The sequence below is a fragment of the Oryza glaberrima genome, chromosome 5, assembly GCF_000147395.1.
Source record: "Oryza glaberrima chromosome 5, OglaRS2, whole genome shotgun sequence".
NCBI classification, from domain to species: Eukaryota; Viridiplantae; Streptophyta; class Magnoliopsida; order Poales; family Poaceae; genus Oryza; species Oryza glaberrima.
Window position 1 is genome coordinate 23,659,030 of NC_068330.1, and position 17,866 is coordinate 23,676,895.

At 44.1% G+C, this 17,866-nt stretch overlaps 2 protein-coding genes across 2 annotated transcripts; one reads left to right on the forward strand and one right to left on the reverse strand.

Moving 5' to 3' along the window:
* Positions 1 to 10,404: 10,404 nt before the first annotated feature.
* On the reverse strand, positions 10,405 to 11,668 carry LOC127773087 (uncharacterized). Its single transcript, XM_052299101.1, has 3 exons — positions 11,497 to 11,668; positions 11,303 to 11,355; positions 10,405 to 10,880 (listed from the first exon to the last, which is right to left on the reverse strand). The coding sequence occupies exons 1-3, from the start codon at positions 11,591 to 11,593 to the stop codon at positions 10,773 to 10,775; spliced, it is 258 nt and encodes an 85-aa protein (XP_052155061.1). The 5' UTR covers positions 11,594 to 11,668; the 3' UTR covers positions 10,405 to 10,772.
* A 4,089-nt stretch (positions 11,669 to 15,757) lies between these two features.
* LOC127772902 (late embryogenesis abundant protein 19) lies at positions 15,758 to 17,072 on the forward strand. Its single transcript, XM_052298898.1, has 3 exons — positions 15,758 to 15,941; positions 16,034 to 16,420; positions 16,649 to 17,072. Exons 1-3 carry the CDS (start codon positions 15,882 to 15,884, stop codon positions 16,802 to 16,804), a joined length of 603 nt encoding a protein of 200 aa, XP_052154858.1. The 5' UTR covers positions 15,758 to 15,881; the 3' UTR covers positions 16,805 to 17,072.
* The last annotated feature ends 794 nt before the right edge of the window (positions 17,073 to 17,866 follow it).

The window sequence follows — 17,866 nt, forward strand, 5'->3', positions numbered from 1 at the left end:
GTGAGCTTGAGGTCCAGAATTTTCGGCGAATTTCGGAGTTTCAGGACCGTGCTGTAAGCCTGTAATAGTGTGAGAGATTAGTACAATACTACTGGAGATTGATTGGATGGATCAAGTGGCTTACGTACTGACCTGGAGAAAGTTTGTGCGTTTTTTTTTTTTTTTAAGAAAAGGCAAGCTGCCAATTTCATTGAATAGAGAAGGAGTAAAACTGTACAAAGGCGAAAGCGAGCTCAAGACCTTTGGTCCGAGCTAACTAAAAGAAAGCCAATTATGAAGATTTTTCGCGCCCGCTAAGGCCCAAGTTTTGGCCTCTTCCTTGATTTTAGCCAGAAGGGAGGTGGTCGATAGCTCTTTTTGCTGAAAGGTTCTGCGGTTTCTCTCAGTCCAGATCTCCCATGCGACTAGCAGGATCAGAGTGCGAAGAGCCTTCTTGGGTGCCTCTTGGATGTTTGAGGTAGCTTCCCACCATTCTAACACCGTGGAGGTTTGCTGCCACCGACATGGTTTCAACCCTTCACACGCCGTCCATTCCGCAATTGCCTCCCAGATTTTCTTTGTGTATCTACATCCCGCGAGGAGGTGAAGGGCAGTTTCTTGAGATCGACGACATAAGGGACATATGGAACCGTTTGGCCATCCTCTGGTTGCTAGTCTGTCGGAGGTCCATACTCTGTTTTGGATGATTAGCCATGCGAAGGTTTTGCATTTTCGTGGTGCCCAGGTCTTCCAAATTAGGTTATTAAAGTTGGTGGCTGTAGTGCCGAGGAGTTGCGCATTGTAGGCCGATGTTGCCGTGTATTCGCCATGGCTGGTAAGCTTCCATGTTATTTTGTCATCCTCTTGCTCTTCTAGTTGTAGCGTCTGAGTGGCGGTCCAGATTGTGACAAGTTGGTCAATTAAATCTGTCGTCCATCCTGCATTTGACGGCAGGTCCAAATCATGAAGCCATTGGTCGGATTGCAAGGCCTGCTGGATCGTCTTGTTCTTTTTCTTGGATGCTGCATAGACTAGAGGAGCTACATCTTTCATTATCCTTCCTTCCCACCAGGCCGAATCCCAGAAGCTTGGCTTCTCACCGTTTCCAATTGTTATGGAGGTGGCGGCCGCAAAAAGGAGTTTGTCGGTGTCGTCACATGGTGTGCCGGTTCCCACCCAGGCTTTTTCCGGTGATTTCCATTCGTGCCAAAGCCAACGCAGGCGCAAAGCTCTCGCGAACTTTTCTAAGTTTAGGATGCCTAGACCTCCGTAGGCAGTGGGAAGGCAGGTTCGCGTCCAATTGACTTTACATTTTCCCCCCGTCAAAGCTTCCCCGCCCGCCCAGAGGAACTTCCTTCTTTGCTTGTCTAGAACCTCGAGGGACTCCTTGGACGCTTTTAGTCCTGTCAGAAGGAAGACAGGCTGCGAAGTGAGCACCGCCTTTACCAGGGTAGAACGTCCCGCGAGCCCGACGTGCTTCCCCCGCCAGCCAGCAATACGACTCATCGATTTGTCATAGAGAGGTTGGAGATCGACTTTGCGCAGTCGGCCTGTTGTCAAGGGAAGTCCAAGATACTTCAATGGCAGGTTTGCTCTGGTTGCTGGCGTGTCATGGAGGATGTCGTCTAAATCCAGGTTTTCGCACCTGATCGGAGCCACATGTGATTTTTGGAGGTTCGTGCATAAGCCAGTTGCTTGACCAAAGCGATCAAGGAGATCGGTGAAGGCTTGTACATCTTCTTTGTTCGGGTTTATGAAGACTGCTGCGTCATCTGCGTACATAGAAGTACGGAAGCGTACTGCTCTCCCCCGCAGTTTGCTTATCACCCCTAGTTCAGTGGCCATATCCAATAAACGTTGGAGGGGGTCAATCGCTAGGATGAAGAGTAGAGGTGATAGAGGGTCTCCCTGCCGTAATCCTTTGCCATGCTTGATTGCCTCTCCTGGTGTGCCATTCAGGACAATCTTTGAGGCGGAAGCTGAAAGTAGGCCCGTTATCCATTCACGCCATTTTGGTGGGAAACCTCTGTTTTGCAAGAGTGCGAGGAGGTAGTCCCACCTGACCGAGTCGAAGGCTTTGGATATGTCTAGCTTGAAGAGGAGGATCGGTCGTTTGGTCCTGTGATGCTTCCTGACCATGTTTCTTACATACATAAAGTTGTCATGTATGCTTCTCCCTCGAATGAAGGCGCTTTGATTCGTCGAAATCAGCGAGTGCATTAGGGGCCGTAAGCGGATTGCTAGCACCTTGGAAAAGAGCTTCCCGAAGCCATGAACAAGGCTTATAGGTCTATAATCTCCTATTCCTTCTGCTCCTTCTTTTTTGGGGATTAGGACCACATTGGCGGAATTCAGGAGGCTGAAATGCTTGTTCCTTGCATCATGCAGTGCATTAAAAGCGGCCACCACATCGTTTTTTATGATGCCCCAAAACGACTTGAAGAACTTCCCCGTGAAGCCATCTGGGCCTGGAGCTTTGTCGGCAGGCATTTCTTTTATCGCTTTGTGAATCTCTGCCTCAGTGAAAGGATCATCAAGCCCGGAGAGGTCAAGCGGTGTGTACCCTAATTCCGACCAGTTGAGGTCGCAGGACCTTGGCTCCGGTTGCCCCATCACATGTCGGAAGTGTTCGGCGATGACAAGTTCTTTTTCTGCGTGCGTGACAGCCCAACCATTTTGCTTCTTTAGGCGGTGGATGTGATTTTTCCTTTTCCTTGCATTAATCTTGCGATGAAAAAACTTTGTGTTGGCATCTCCTTCTTTGATGTTAGTGATGCGCGCGGCTTGCTTCTTCCTTGCTCTCTCAATAACTGCAAAGCCGAGGAGCCTCCTCTTGAGGCCCATACGCAGCCTGTACTCTTCTTGTGTCAGCTCACGGTGCTCCTGTGCTACGTCAAGACGGTGGATTATGTCCAGCGCCATATGATATTTGAGTTTGACTTCCGAGCAGATGTCTGTTGCCCAAGATTTTAGGGCCTTTGCGGTGCGACTCAATTTATCTGCAAGACGATGTAGAGGCTCGTGGTGTGTCGTGTCCTGGCTCCAACTGTTTTGCACCTCATCCTTGAAGCCGGGCAGCGATACCCAGAAGTTTTCAAATTTGAAAGATCTCGGCCGTCGTGGTCCTTCAGGGTTGGTGAGGAGTAGCGGACAATGATCAGATGTTCCGGAGGAAAGCGCGTGCAGAATGTGGTGCCCATGATCGAGGTCCCATTTCTCGTTACAAAAGAATCTGTCTAGTCTGACTAGCGTTGGCCTGCGTCTCTCATTGCTCCAGGTGAATTTCCTGTTTTGTAAGTGGATTTCTTTTAGCTCGCAGTGATCCAGGGCTGCTCTAAATCGGCCCATCCGCCTTACGTTGATGTTGCTATTGTTTTTGTCGCTTGCTCTGTAGATCATGTTGAAATCTCCAAAGAGGAGCCACGCTTCCCCGTCGTCCGGTTTAAGACGCCTAATTTGCCTTAGGAACGCCTCTTTTTGTCGGTGTCGTGTAGGTCCGTATACCGCTGTTATGAGGAAGGTTTTAGAGCTATGGAGGAGACTGACTCTGGCAGTCAAAGAGAAACGACGCGTTTTGACTTCGCTAATTCCAACAACATTGGAGTTCCACAGGAGGAGGATTCCGCCTCGTGTTCCCCTAGCCGGCTTGATGGCGTGACTATCCAGCTTGTAGCCGCCCAAGTATCTTGCAAGCCCGTCATCCATCGCACGCAGTTTTGTTTCCTGGAAACAGGCGATGCTACAATTCGTTTCTGCCATAAAGTCGTGAAGAGCACTGCATTTAGCAGGTGAATTCAGGCCACGAACGTTCCAACTTAGAAGCTCAATGTTTTGGGCTATCATGAAAAATGAGGCGCTCTGTGCATTGAATCAATGCCGTTGACGTTGCATGCCTACGTGCCCGGGGATGGCGGCATTGTCCTGTCGAGGTAGCATGAGTAGAGGCGCAGTCATTTGAGGCGGGGGAAGTCGTCATGCAGAGGGAGTAGTACATGGAGCCGTGACACTCAGGGTAACAACACCAGCAGGAGCACCACACAATATTGCATAGAAGATTTTCGTAGGCCTTCATTAGAAGCCAGCAGAGATGCCCAGAAATTCGAAGATAAATCACGACGTAAGGTAGAAAGTCTCGCTGCGTCGTGGACACCAAAAGGTGCCGCAAAAGTAGAGCAGTGCAGTACAATAATGGAGACAACATAAATAAGTGGAGGCGACGATACATGCAAGCAACAAGCTTGCTCCCAGCCACAAGCAGACAACTAGGCTGCTGCTTCATCAATTTCCTCGACGAGGTCGGCGACGCCTTCCCCCACCACTGTAAGCAGGGCCTCCTCTGGTGGTCGTTCACCGATGTCGTCGTCGTCGCAGTCGAGGTCGAAGATGGAGGTGAGCGCCGCGATTATGTGTGGTGGCAGCGGGCCGTTGAACATCACCACGTACTCCGCGAGCACTTCATCGAGCGAGGTGTCGGTGCGGAGGAGGCCGAGGCGCTTCATCAGTACGCGGTGGCATTTCTGCATCGGCGGCATCTTGGGTTTCCCTGCAAGCCTTGCGCTGCGACGAAGGTTAGTGCGGCTGAGATCACCAAGACGAGTCATACGGCGATTCCTTGCTAAAACAGAACGACGAATGGCCGGCGGTGAGGATGTCGGCCGGCTTAGGATCGGTGGAGTGACAGCCTTGAAGAGTGTGGCCAACCTGTCGTGCGGCGGCGGGGAGTTCACTGGCGAGCCGCCGGTTGCATGTGTCGGCGGCGGTGACGTCTGGCTGTGAGGACCGGGCACCAATGGTGAAGGAGCGACAGCTTCCCCTGTCATCTCGTGGGCCGGCACCATGGAGCCGGTGTCGTGCGGCGGCGGGGAGTTCACTGGCGAGCCGCCGGTTGGATGTGTTGGCGACGGCGGCGCCTGGCTGCGAGGACCAGACGCCAATAGAGAAGGAGCGATAGACTCCTCTGTCATCTTGTGGGCCGGCGCCATGGAGCCGGTTCCATCAGGCGCCTCTCCCAGGGAGGGCCCAATGGCTGGCCCAGACAGGCCTTGAGCGCCCTCGCCCAGGGGATCGGTTTGTGGGCCATGATTGGGTGGCCCAAGAAGGCCCAAGTCGACAAGTTTGTGCGTTTTTAATTGAAGGAAGAGGAGAAAGCTTGCATTTTTATGAGGTTTTCCTTGATCGTGTTGGTTGGAATACTTGATCAGGAGAAAAGGAGGGCATTTGGTTTTGGACCACGTTTGGAGGACAGAGAGTTTGTTCGAACAGATTGTGAGTCAGTATCAAGAAGTTAAGAAGCTGGAGTAAACTGGTAGGATCTGCGAAGTTGCTCGTTCCAAAGTTGATTTTGTTTCGGCCCGGCGATAGACGTTCATTTTGTTTTGAGATGGGCACCCAAGAAACAACACTTTGTTTCTGTTTGGAGTGTGATTACTGTTTGATTTACTGTAGAGCTGAGCTGCATGAAGTTGAAACAAGTTCAGTTCATGTTTTACTTGAAAAGAAAAGGTTCATATTCTTATATGAAGATCAGTTTCATTATCACTCCAAGTGGAGTTGTTCTTCGATTTTTTTTTATCACCTCTGTCCCCTGCTGAGAAAAGAAAGTTCGCCTTTTTTAGTTATCAAAAGCAGTCCAAACGGATACAATTTTCTTCGTCCTCAGATGACAAAGCAATGACAAAGACCGGCCCTTTTTCACCTTCCACAGAAAATTAGCTAAAATATCCACAACATCTTAGCCCACAGTAAATTCTAAGAAGTAATAAGTCAAGGAGTAACCATTGGAAGATAATCACCGGACCGGTGAAAAAGATTGTCAATTCAAAGGAAAAAAAATGTTATTTTGGATTGTTGTCAAATTATGTCTTACCATTTTCTTTAGAGGTTGTTCAGATTAATGTCATTTCAAATCATATACTAATTTTTGGTAAAATTCTAAAAAATTGCATCCATTTATTTTTTTTACCAAACTTTGTTAAATATATAAGAAATACAAAATTTGACAATATTGCCAAAATGTAAAAATTTGGTAAGTCTTATTTTGGCTACAATTTGAACAACCTTTTTTTGAATAGTGCTCCCTCCGTCCCATTATAAGTGTACCCATGATTTTCCGTACCCAACTTTGATCGTCTGTCTTATTTAAATTTTTTTTTAAAAAAATAGAACATAAGTCACGCATAAAATATTATTCATATTTTATCATCTTATAGCAACAAAAATACTAATTATAAAAAAAATTCAAATAAGACGGGACGATCAAAGATGGACACGGAAACTAATGGTTGCACTTAAAATGGGACGGAGGGAGTAGTAAATGTAACGGTTTAGTTTAGAGCCAAGTGAATGGTAATGCCTATGATTAATTTGGCACCATTCTAAAATTTTCTCCACTATAACATAAATTTTGATAATCTAAACACACCCACTTAAAATACTACCCTTCAAAATATACCACACTAAACCAAACAAACCCAAATTCCCAACCACTCGGGAGGATTAGAGCAGGTACAATAACAGGCTATAAACCAGCTGCAAACATATTTTAAGGAGATAAATATGGAGAGATAAGAGCAGCGGGCTATAGATTTATAGCCGGCTATAACACGGACTCTAAGACACAGTATATGTATAATAGGTGGGACCAGATATTAATAATGTAGTATTAGATTGGTTATAGATGAATTAGAGCCAGTAGTTGGCTATTCTATTAGTTTTGCTCTTATCACCGATTTCTTTCCACGTGTGGCCGGCAGCGGCTGCTCCTTGCCTCGGGCTCAGCGACGCGGTGCGGTGGCTGGGCGGGCGCGACATAAAAATTCATGTGAAGCGCGTGTGCGCTGACGAGGCTGTGGCGATCGGGTTGGGCGTCGCCGTCCACCACTCGCCGCCACCGCCCCCTCGCCCCAGCGCGCACCGTCCCTGTCGTCCGCTGCGCCCTCAGCTGGGACCCCGCGCCGCGCTGTGCCGCTCCCTCCCCGCTAGTGCCATGCATGCTCATGTCTCGCTGATGCTACCAGAATCCTCTCTCTTTCTCTCGCGTAAGATATATATATATATAACTAATTATATGTATGGATGCTATATACCTACAATCAAAATCTAACAAAAACAAGTTTAAATTCAGTTCAAACTTGCTTTGAACTAGTTAGTAAAGTAGTTAATGTTAATACCTAAGTAATTGAAAAAGTTTCATACTCATTTGAATTGGGTATATACTCAATTTCAACAATGGTGCCCGGGCACTATGGAGCACCAAACAAATTTAATATATATATATATATATATATTCATTAATATCAATATGAATATGGAATATGCTAGAATGAGTTATATTGTGAAACGGAGGAAATACCATTAACTTTTTTAAATATTTAATCATTTGTCTTATTAAAAAAATTGCATGTATAAAAATATTTTATGATAAATCAAGTCACAATAAAATAAATGATAATTATTTTTTTAATAAAACGAATGATCAAACGTATCTAAAAAATTCAATGGCATCATATATTAAAAACGGAGGGAGTATTATTTATTTTATTTGAACTTGTTTTATTACCAAAGAAAATATAATCTTAACTTATACTTTTACGTATTTTAAAAAAATTAATAAGATGAATAGTGTAATATTATGCGAAAAGTAAGTAGTGTCGTGCATTTCGAAATTGAGGCGGTATTTCTTAAGATGCACTTGCATCGCATCGCCGTGTGTACGTCAGTCAGAGTCGCCTGTGTTTCGCGTGTGGAGTGATCTCTGCATCAGCGGTTCATGTCAACCACCAACTGGTGAGCTGAATCGTGTGTCTTCTCCAAGGGGATCTCTCTCTTGCGTACGCTGTTACTGCAACGGTTGCACGTTCAGATTTGAGAGATTCGATCTCCTCCGGTTTCAGGGTTGGCAAGGAAGGAATCTGAACTCATATGCCTATACGAAGAGAGAACGATTCAACTTGCCGGGATCGATCGCGTCGAAAAATGTGTCAGATTTTGTCAGGCAAAACCACAGGTTTGCAAAATTACAGCGAATCCGAACCATGTTTGCGATGAATGTTCTTGCCATCCTCCAAACCTCAGGTACGGAGCATATTTGTGGATGAAGCTATGCAGTTACGCAACATGAGGAAAAGGATGAGCTGACCTGCCGCCACCAAAAACATGGAGTTGTTGGAGAATAGACCAATGCAAACCACCATCTGAAATAAAAAAAGCGTATGCTTGTCTAGCTTATAGCACAATGCAAACCACCATTTGTTGTTTATCTTGAGTTAGAAAATTGTGGCTTTAATTTTATCAAACAAAAATAGTTTATCCTTTTGCCAGAAAATTGTGATCCACCGGTTATATTTTGCCTCATGAGGTGTCAAAGCTACTACATGCAGATTGTTCCTTCCAGCACAACGACGACGGATGAGACGAGGATGAGATATCCAATCAGGAAACGTCTTGCGTAGGAAAAAGAAAAACGAGAAATGGCCGACAGATCAATTTTCACTATTATTTTTTCAGGGACGTGGACGGTGGAAAGCCTCTTGTTTTCGTAGCAATTTGGCAATATCTCCATTAAGAGCATTGTGCATGAATCATCACAAGGTGCTTGAAGAGCTTGATGGAGTCTAAAGCGATGTGTACTTAATTGCTTTCCTAATAGTTAAATGAGCTAACCAAAATAGTACTCCCTCCGTGTACTTTTGATAGTCATATTTCCAAATCTGAAAAATTTATTTTTGATAGGCATATTTCAATTCAACAACCTATCATCTTAATGACTTTCTCAGATTTAATGCATGACTCTCCATTCTTCCACACATGATTGGCTATATGGGCATTGAGAAATGTAAATATTAATGAATCGCTTGTTTACGAGAAATGACTAGTAGCATATTTAAATAGATGATAAGTAAAATTAATTATCCTTGGTCTATGTGCTAAGATGAAATATGACTACCAAAAGTAGATGGAGGGAGTATTACTAGTAACCGATAGCTAATACTCCCTCCATCTATTTTTGATAGTCATATTTCATTTTGACACACAGACCAAGAATAAGTAATTCTACTTATCATCCATTTAAACATGCTACTAATCATTTCTCGTAAACAAGCGATTCACTAATATTTACATTTCTTGATGCCCATGCAACCAATGCTGTGTGGAAGAATAAATAGTCATGTATTAAATCCGAGAAAGTCATTAAGATAATAGGGTATTGGATTGAAATATGCCTATCAAAAATAGATTTTTCAGATTTGGAAATATAACTATCAAAAGTAGATGGAGAGAGTACTATACTAGTAGTACTTAATTCATCTTTAATCATAAAGAGCAGATGTGCTTTAGGAGCCTAGTCCAAGTCCGGGTAATTATCTCAACATCATGTGCTTAATGAACGACCAAGTACTGCAAGCCATCTCCTTTGACCATGACTTGGTGTGTCTCTGCTGAACAAAATTAGAAGTCCCAATTTGAGGCCGTTGCTCATAATTTCTTTAGCCAATAAACACCAGAAATCATTAATAAACTACTGTTTGGCAGTTGAAGTTTCTGACCGAACAACGCTTCTAGAGATTGATTAGAAATCTTTCCGAAAAAAAAACTAGTAGCATTGCTGCACTACAAGGCAACGATACAGTTGCCATTTCCCCCCCCCCCCCCCCCCCCCCCTCATCTTCATGTGTTTTCTGCAGGTGTTGCTACCCTCTTTTGTGTGCAGCTGTGATTTCCTATCTGCGAGGGTAAAGAAGCTCACAGATGCAGCACTGTTCATTCTCGAGAGTTCAGGTATCTGAACTTCTGGAAGCAGAGTCAATTGCTGCACGACTGCTTCGATCACGGATAAGAACGAGAACGGATAGAAACTTGTCCTAGTATGGTGATGATGATTGCCTTGTGTGTAATGACGGATTTATGCAAAAATGAAAAATCAAGAGACAGGCAAAATTCAGCACGCCATCAAATAGATTCAGGCCTAGCAAACAGTCTTCAGAGTTTGTCGCAAGTACTAAGATGCTTCCTGAATATATTATATATATTGGAGCGTTTTCTTTGGATGTATGAATTGGTCTAAACTAGTTAGGATTGCATGGCTTCCTAATGACGAGGTGAATGAAGAAATAAATGGATGGTGTAGGGTGGAGTAACGAGAGAAGCTTGTCTGTTTTGTGTTTCAGAAGAGGACGAGAGGATCTGCTGCTGCTGAACTACTGCAGATGAGTATGACTGCTCGGTTCTGAATTCAGCAGCTAAGGATGTCTGTTACACGTGAAATATTATCTTATTTTTTTATCAGATATAAGAAGGGCACATTTGTTAAGAGAGAAGATGTGTTTCAGATTTTTTGCTACTGATATTCTTACATCTTCACTGGCTGTGGAGGGTAATACATACAGCTTAACTGAATTTTACGAGCAACGCTCTCAACTTGACGAGTACTCTGAACATTCAAACTTTATACGGAGCCAAAATGCTCGTTTTATTCAAAACACAACCGAAGATTCGCAAACAAGATAGCTCACATATCTGAAGTCTCAACTTACAAAATGTCCTCAGTAGTTGTATTTTACCAGTTGCTAGTTATATAAGCACACACCTGAATACACGCAGGTACTGTCTAAAATGACCTGAACTCCATGCACCTGACCAACATATTACAAGGTAATTAACGACACAATAGTACCTAACAGTTCTGCTTAATTCTAGTACATTACAGTAAGATAGTGGTCTGGTGATTGTAGCATTTGGGATCATCTGAGTATCTGACTTATCTTTGTCAAGGTTTCCGTGTGGAGAAGAGGCGATTAGTGTCCATTTCCAGGCTTCTTACGTGGTTCATGTCTAGGGTTGGGTCCTCCATAGTCATAGTCCTGAACATCTGTCAGAACCCTCCTGCTATGTTTCTGAATTCTCTGAGGTGGTAAGGACATATGAAACTTAATTAGTACATACATACTTGACTGAAAACTGTAGTTTCTGTAAAGAAAACATCACTGATCATAGTACAGTTCTGATGATTATTGTGTCCAACAGCAGCCAGCACATGTATTTATCAGCGAACATTAGATAGTTTCAGAGTCATTTTTTTATCAGCTAACACGCCTCTGCACATTTAGCATGCACAACAGGGCAAGTTATACAGTTTTCTTCTCGTTAATACTAAGTCAGCTGTCATGAATCATGTTGGGTCCTTCAAAAATTAAAGTCAGCTAGCATACGGAGTTATTGATTAAGACCGGAATCGTGAAAAGCACCAAGATAGATCTGAAATATATATTACCCTAACATCTCTCTGATGGTCACTACAAAGATTGATGGATAATTAAGTACATACCTCTTTCACTTTAGAAGTCACTTCATAATTGGTATATGCTGTCTCAGCTTGCCCTGCATTTAGACGACAGATAAATTAAAAGTGTCCATTAATCAGTTACGGACCAAGCAAAAAAGAAAAAAAAATCACTGATCAGTATTACACAGCCCGACAGACCAACACACAAAAGAACAAGAACATGATAAACAACATGCCTGAAGACGATGAATCGAACAGTAGCAGGATCACGAGGACGACAGTGACCAAGGACTTGAGCTTGCTCATGCTGGATGCAACTGAAACTGATGGCATGAATCAGGTAGCTTATCCCCTTCTTATGCAGATAGTGCGCGAGAGTGTGACTGCACTGTTGGTTGAGGAGCTGCAGTGCCATTGCCCTTGCTTATATACTACCGATGGCCATCCGATGAATTTGCATGATCTACAGCTGGAAAGGACAAGTGAACAGCAGCAGCCTTTTGTCAATGGTGCAATGGTGCATACCACCAATGATTTTGCTCTACGAGATAGCGATGATAGCGAAGTCCACAACTCCACAATCCACATGTATGCGCTACCTAGCCGGCCCAAATGCAGGGTCAACTATCATACATGCATTTGCATGATTTACCTGCAGAAAGATACCAGATCGACTCGATCTTCAGAAACTACTACCAGAAGAAGAAGTCACTTAGCCACTTATTGCTTATGCAAGTGCTCAACTTTTTCACTAACCTAGGACGAAAAGAGTAAAGAGTAATACTGACAGGATTAATCTTGAGCTAACTTCTTTCAGAGAACTGGTGATTAATTAGCTGCAATTAATTAAGGGGCAGTTTAAGTTCGTGCTTGTTGCTGTCTTGTAAGGTGTAGTGTAGTGTACTGTCGTTTGCACATGCACATTCTAGTGGGAGCGCTATATATGGGGGAATCTGATAGTGCCAAATTGCAACACTAGCTAGCATCGGGTAGCTATCAGGTATCAGCATTCTTCTAAGGTCTTTGGATCATGGCAAGTACGAGTACAACCAGGCTTTCGGTGGTGAACGCTGCTGGTGGCGAGTGTAAGTCCACTATACCCTGATTTGCTGCAGGTCATCGCTGATCGCTGATCAGTTGTATGGAAATTGGCTGATAATAGTTAGGCAGTTTTCCACAAATTCAACGTTTTAGAATGTAGATTATAGAGTACTGTTTTAGCTAAAAGAAAATTATTTTTTTAGAGAAGGGTATTTTTTTTACTTGGCCTCTACATCCAACCGGATATATGCAGCCTTTTTAAATTAGGAACTTAGCCCTTAAATAACTCTATCTGAAATTCGCTCTTATGAAGATTTGAATTTAGGACCATGTGGTGTTACTTAGGTCACTGCAACCACTAGGCTACATGCCCTTTCACATAGTACATCACTAAATTATTTTGATTCGAATTCACCATGAAAAGAGGATTCTAACTTTCAAGGTGATTACCCCTCGTCTCTTGCATGTCATGAAAATAGTTGTAAAAAAATAGTAACTTAGATCTATATATGTGATATGTCACTCCACAAATATACAAGTTTAAATATGTTCTACGAGTTGTAACAAAAAAGACAAATTAAACTCTTACCGGTACGTGTATATTTATAGTTATTTTTTTTGTTACAACTTGTAGAAGCCATTTAAACTCACATATTTGTGAAATGACATATCACATTTTAGTGTATCTCGCCAAGCTTTTATTTTTTTAATAACTATTTAGGTGATATGCAAAAGACGAGAGGACATCCCTTGAGGGTTTAGAATACTTTCCCTTCAAATATATTAAAATGTGTATTTATTTAATATCATACTCCCTCTGTTCTATATTATGAGAGGTTCAAAGATGGACGCAGTTCATATATGTATGAAAACAGTTTGAATCAATATAATCTCTATAGAAATGATAGTCAGTCGGTCAAGGATTTTTTATTTTGTCAATTTAACTATTTAATGATGACTGCCATACGTCTGTGATAGAAATTGTAAAAGTTACTTTTTTATATAGATAAAATAAAAAACGGCCTGAAATTTTCGCCACCATTATATTTTCATCATCTATAATATAAGTGTCTTCGTCTACATAGTGCTTTCTATAGTGGAGCTGGTCCTGTTGGTTGCAGTTGCACTTACACATGGCAGGCCAACGTAAAACATATATAGTTGCATGCATTGTATCTGTATAGCAGTACTCCTACATTGTATCTGTACATAGCAGTACCTAGAATCGATGCTATGGTGCTAGTCGTCGACCCAAATGGAAGGGGACTACCGACTACAAGTGCAACGTACGTAAGGTAGCCAGCCAGAAAATACAATCCTCTAACTTTGTGTAGGTTGTAGTTACGTCACTTATCAGAATATCAGATGCACTTAATAGTGCAGTGGTAAGAAATTTGTAGTTTTAAGGGTGAATAGCTAATATGGTCTCTGAAGTTTTGTTTCGGGCTCATTTTAGTACTTGAGATTTCAAATCATCGAAACAAGTCCTCTAAATTAAACATTTGGGTTAATATAGTTCTTGGACCTACAAAAAGTGCCATGTGAGCATATCAAGTCATCCTCGCATGCAGCGATATGAATAAAATGACCATTCTACCCTTATATACCATATAGAAAAGAATAAAAAAAGAAAACAAATGTTTTCACGCGTGTATGATCGTTTTACAATTGTCACTTACGATTGCTACAACCAAGCACTGATCGTATAAATTCTTTTGTCGGCCACCCTCCACAATAATATTGGGCATGGGCTGGCCTGTTATTTTTCCTGTTTGTCTTTTCTTTCTTTTCTATATGGTATATAATGGTAGAATAGTCATTTCATTCATACTGTTGTATGCGAGGATGACTTGGCATGCTCACGTGGCATTTTTTTTGTCTAAGGACTATATTAACCCAAATGATTAATTTAGAGGACTTGTTTGGACGATTTGAAATCTCAAGGACTAAACTGAGCTCGAAGCGAAACTTCAAGGACCATATTAACTATTCACCCTAGTTTTAATCGCACTCGTGCAAGGTAAGTATTCCCTATGTCCCTAAATATAAGAGATTTTGGTTTAATGTGATATATTTCATACCTAGATTTATCGTATTAGGATTTATCATATCTAACCAAAATCACTTATATTTAGGGAGGAGGGAGCACTACGGCGCACCGACTGACCGACCTATGGGGCTACCCATGAACCCCGAAGTTGGACGTGTCAGGTGAGATACGCGCGTGTACCCATGCCACAATATGTACGTATGGTCGATGCTGCACCGAGACTAGCAGCACGAAAGGGCCTCCCTAACCTACGCCTAGCCCTAGCACGATCGATGGCACAGTGCGTGCCCATCCTGCATCTGCATGGGTTAGTGCGTGCTACGCTGCGACGGCGACGATCGATGTAGCCTAGCCGGTGTGTGCAGTGCAGTGCAGGTCAGGATTGCCACTATGACCAAAGGATGCTTGTGTGCGATCAATAATGGCCGCTCAATGTGTCATCGTACGGTGACACACCACTTACAGACACATCCTTTGTTGATCTGTGGTGATCGACTTGAGTTAATCGGCAAGGCCCAGCCCATGGTTTGAGGTCAGGGCCAGGCTGAATTTGGCCCAGTAATTTTGGTTTGAGAAGCCCACTTCGTCACAGCGTCAGGCCGAATTACTGGCCCATGGCGAGCCCATGGCATCCATTCCCCATGATTGACCTTGTCTTTCTCTTTTTCTCTCGATCTCGAAAAGATGAGCAGATACTCGTAATTAAACCGCAAACATCTGCCACCCATGTAATGATAACAATCGTTAACAATGCCATGCATCTCCCGAAGCTTCTGTGCCTACTCATTTGAGTGCGAGACCTTCCTAACATGTGTCCCCTTAACATTGTTTACTCCCTTTGCCGCCAAAGTGGTTACTACACACTCCAAACTTTTGTGGCAGAAGTACACTCAAAAGCGAAAGGTAGCAGAACACATCAGGCATCCAAATTAACAACAACACCATTTACAATCAGACCTGAACACGTTGATCGGCGACATCAGGCGCCGCACATGGCAACGACACCCGATCGATCACCAAGTGTAAAAACTAAAGCCGCATCCAACTTGTACTCGCCAAACAGCCACCGATCGATCGACGTTTCGATCGCCTGTATCGACACACTGATCGATCTGATCATGATCAGTTTCAACTCGCTGTGCCCACGTGTCGAGAGATCGGCACGTGCCTGAGCTCTCAGCCGCTCATAAATACACTTGTTTAGTAGCAACAGTATACTATAGTAGTCCTCTCCTGTTTGGCTTTTAGCTTGCATCGATGGATGGATGGATGGATCGCCATGAGAGGGCTTCGCGAAGGTACGGAACCTTACACAACGCGTGTCCTTACTACGTGGCCATCGTGTAGGCGTCTCGCCATGCTACGTGTCCCGGAGGATGTCTCGATGCCAACCCATATAAATACCGTTCCATTCCAATCCCATCGCCACAGCCAGTGCAAATCTGATCGATCAAGATAATCGAGCAAAATCCATCAGAGTTCTGACATTCGCGCGTGAATTTCGAGGTTAATTTTTGAAGCTTAGGATCAATGGCTTCCCACCAGGACCAGGCTAGCTACCGCGCCGGCGAGACCAAGGCCCACACCGAGGTCAGCGTCAGCCACCACCGGCCGGCCATCTTCTCCAGCTCCGGCGAGCTTCCAGTTAATTTGTTGATCACTTGATTGTTCTTGGTGTGCAGGAGAAGGCGGAGCAGGTGATGGGGGCGAGCAAGGACAAGGCGAGCGAGGCGAAGGACAGGGCGTCGGAGGCGGCGGGGCACGCCGCCGGCAAGGGGCAGGATACCAAGGAGGCGACGAAGGAGAAGGCGCAGGCGGCGAAGGAGAGGGCGTCGGAGACGGCGCAGGCGGCGAAGGAGAAGACCTCCGGCACGGCGCAGGCGGCGAGGGACAAGGCCGCCGAGAGCAAGGACCAGACCGGCGGCTTCCTCGGCGAGAAGACCGAGCAGGCCAAGCAGAAGGCCGCCGAGACCGCTGGCGCCGCCAATCTGAAGACCGCCGAGACGGCGCAGTACACCAAGGACTCCGCCATCGCCGGCAAGGACAAGACCGGCAGCGTCCTCCAACAGGTACACACACAGGATTAAAAGCAATTCTACCTCCTCTTTTTTTTTTTTGCGGGGAGCAATTCTACCTCCTAAGGAGGTACCGTGAGATAAAAAAATACGGTATCAGTTACTAAATTTATAATAGAAAAAATGGTATCTTCTTAAACACTGTAAAATTGCTCTTTGATTAGTTTCTCCTCGTCGAACACCATTGTTGTGGATCTTGAGGAGAATTTGTTTGTGTTTCAGGCGAGTGAGCAGGTGAAGAGCACGGTGGTCGGCGCCAAGGACGCGGTGATGAGCACGCTGGGGATGACCGAAGACAAGGCCGGCACCGACGACGGCGCCAACAAGGACACCTCTGCCACCGCCGCCGCCACGGAGACGACGGCGAGGGATCACTAGACGCCGTGAATGATTTCCCTTTGGGTCTATTTATGTATGTTTTCACTTCAAATTCGGTGTAAGTTTGAATTTGTTTTTGTGTCGTTTTGAGTCTGTATCGATGCTGTATGAAGTGGTGGTCGTCGCAGGGGAGGATTTCTGACTGGTGTGGGTGATGTGTGCTGATGATGTTCAGTTGTTTTCGTCAGAGTTTCTCGTCTGTGTTCTGTTTATTACGGTGTAACAATAATAAAAGTTTGGGCCTAAAGCCCGCATTTGTGGTTTATCATTTCGATGTGTTTACATTCACTGTATCATCTTCCCTTGTACTCGTGATCACAGAATTTTTTTAAAAAATACTTTGGATCATTCATATTTTTATACACTCGACCATAAGAGGCTCTCATCGGATGCCCTAGATGCCCTATTTATTCAGCCAACGAAGAAGCTAAAATTTCAAACTTAATTTTGACATTGTAACATTGATTTAGAGATATTTTTAATGCATTTTTTTCAGCATTGGTATTTAAGTCAGCGAGACATATATATTTTATTCTCTAATAAGATATATATATAAAAGTTTAATCTACAAATTTATTTTTATTAGAGTATTTTTATTCTCTAATAAGACATATATATAAAAGTTTAATCTATAAATTTATTTTTATTCTCTAATAAGCCGTTTTTGGCTTATTGAAAAAAAAAAGCCAAACGATGAGGCCCTCCGAAGGGGAGCAGGTGATTCCCCTCGTCAGCCGTTGGATCGACCATGGACGGCCGAGAGCAAGCCAGCACTTCACCATGCTTGGCACTGCCACGACCACAACGGTGCATCGGTTAATTGGGCCGTAACACACTTGCAGCTCTTCTCAGTCGGACCTGGAACGGGGATTCCGGTCCATATATATTGGGCTGTAACGGGATTGCGGCTCATGTGAGGCCCATATGTACTAGGCCGTAACGGGATCGCTGCTGACGCGTGGCCCATGTAGTTTGGGCCTGAACTTCCGTTGTTTGTGCATAGGGAAAGGTCGGGAACTTCTCCAAACGAACTTAGCGCCTGTTTAGGGGAGCTTCCAGCAG

What these genes read in the sequence shown, in the direction of transcription:
- LOC127772902 (XM_052298898.1), top strand. Translation starts at nt 15,882, where the DNA reads ATGGCTTCCCACCAGGACCAGGCTAGCTACCGCGCCGGCGAGACCAAG. An exon ending in AGACCAAGGCCCACACCGAG is followed by an intron (nt 15,942 to 16,033) that starts GTCAGCGTCAGC and finishes CTTGGTGTGCAG; the next exon opens with GAGAAGGCGGAGCAGGTGAT. An exon ending in CCGGCAGCGTCCTCCAACAG is followed by an intron (nt 16,421 to 16,648) that starts GTACACACACAG and finishes TTTGTGTTTCAG; the next exon opens with GCGAGTGAGCAGGTGAAGAG.
- LOC127773087 (XM_052299101.1), bottom strand. Translation starts at nt 11,593, where the DNA reads ATGCCATCAGTTTCAGTTGCATCCAGCATGAGCAAGCTCAAGTCCTTG. An exon ending in GTTCGATTCATCGTCTTCAG is followed by an intron (nt 11,356 to 11,496) that starts GCATGTTGTTTA and finishes GTCTAAATGCAG; the next exon opens with GGCAAGCTGAGACAGCATAT. An exon ending in TGACTTCTAAAGTGAAAGAG is followed by an intron (nt 10,881 to 11,302) that starts GTATGTACTTAA and finishes TTACCACCTCAG; the next exon opens with AGAATTCAGAAACATAGCAG.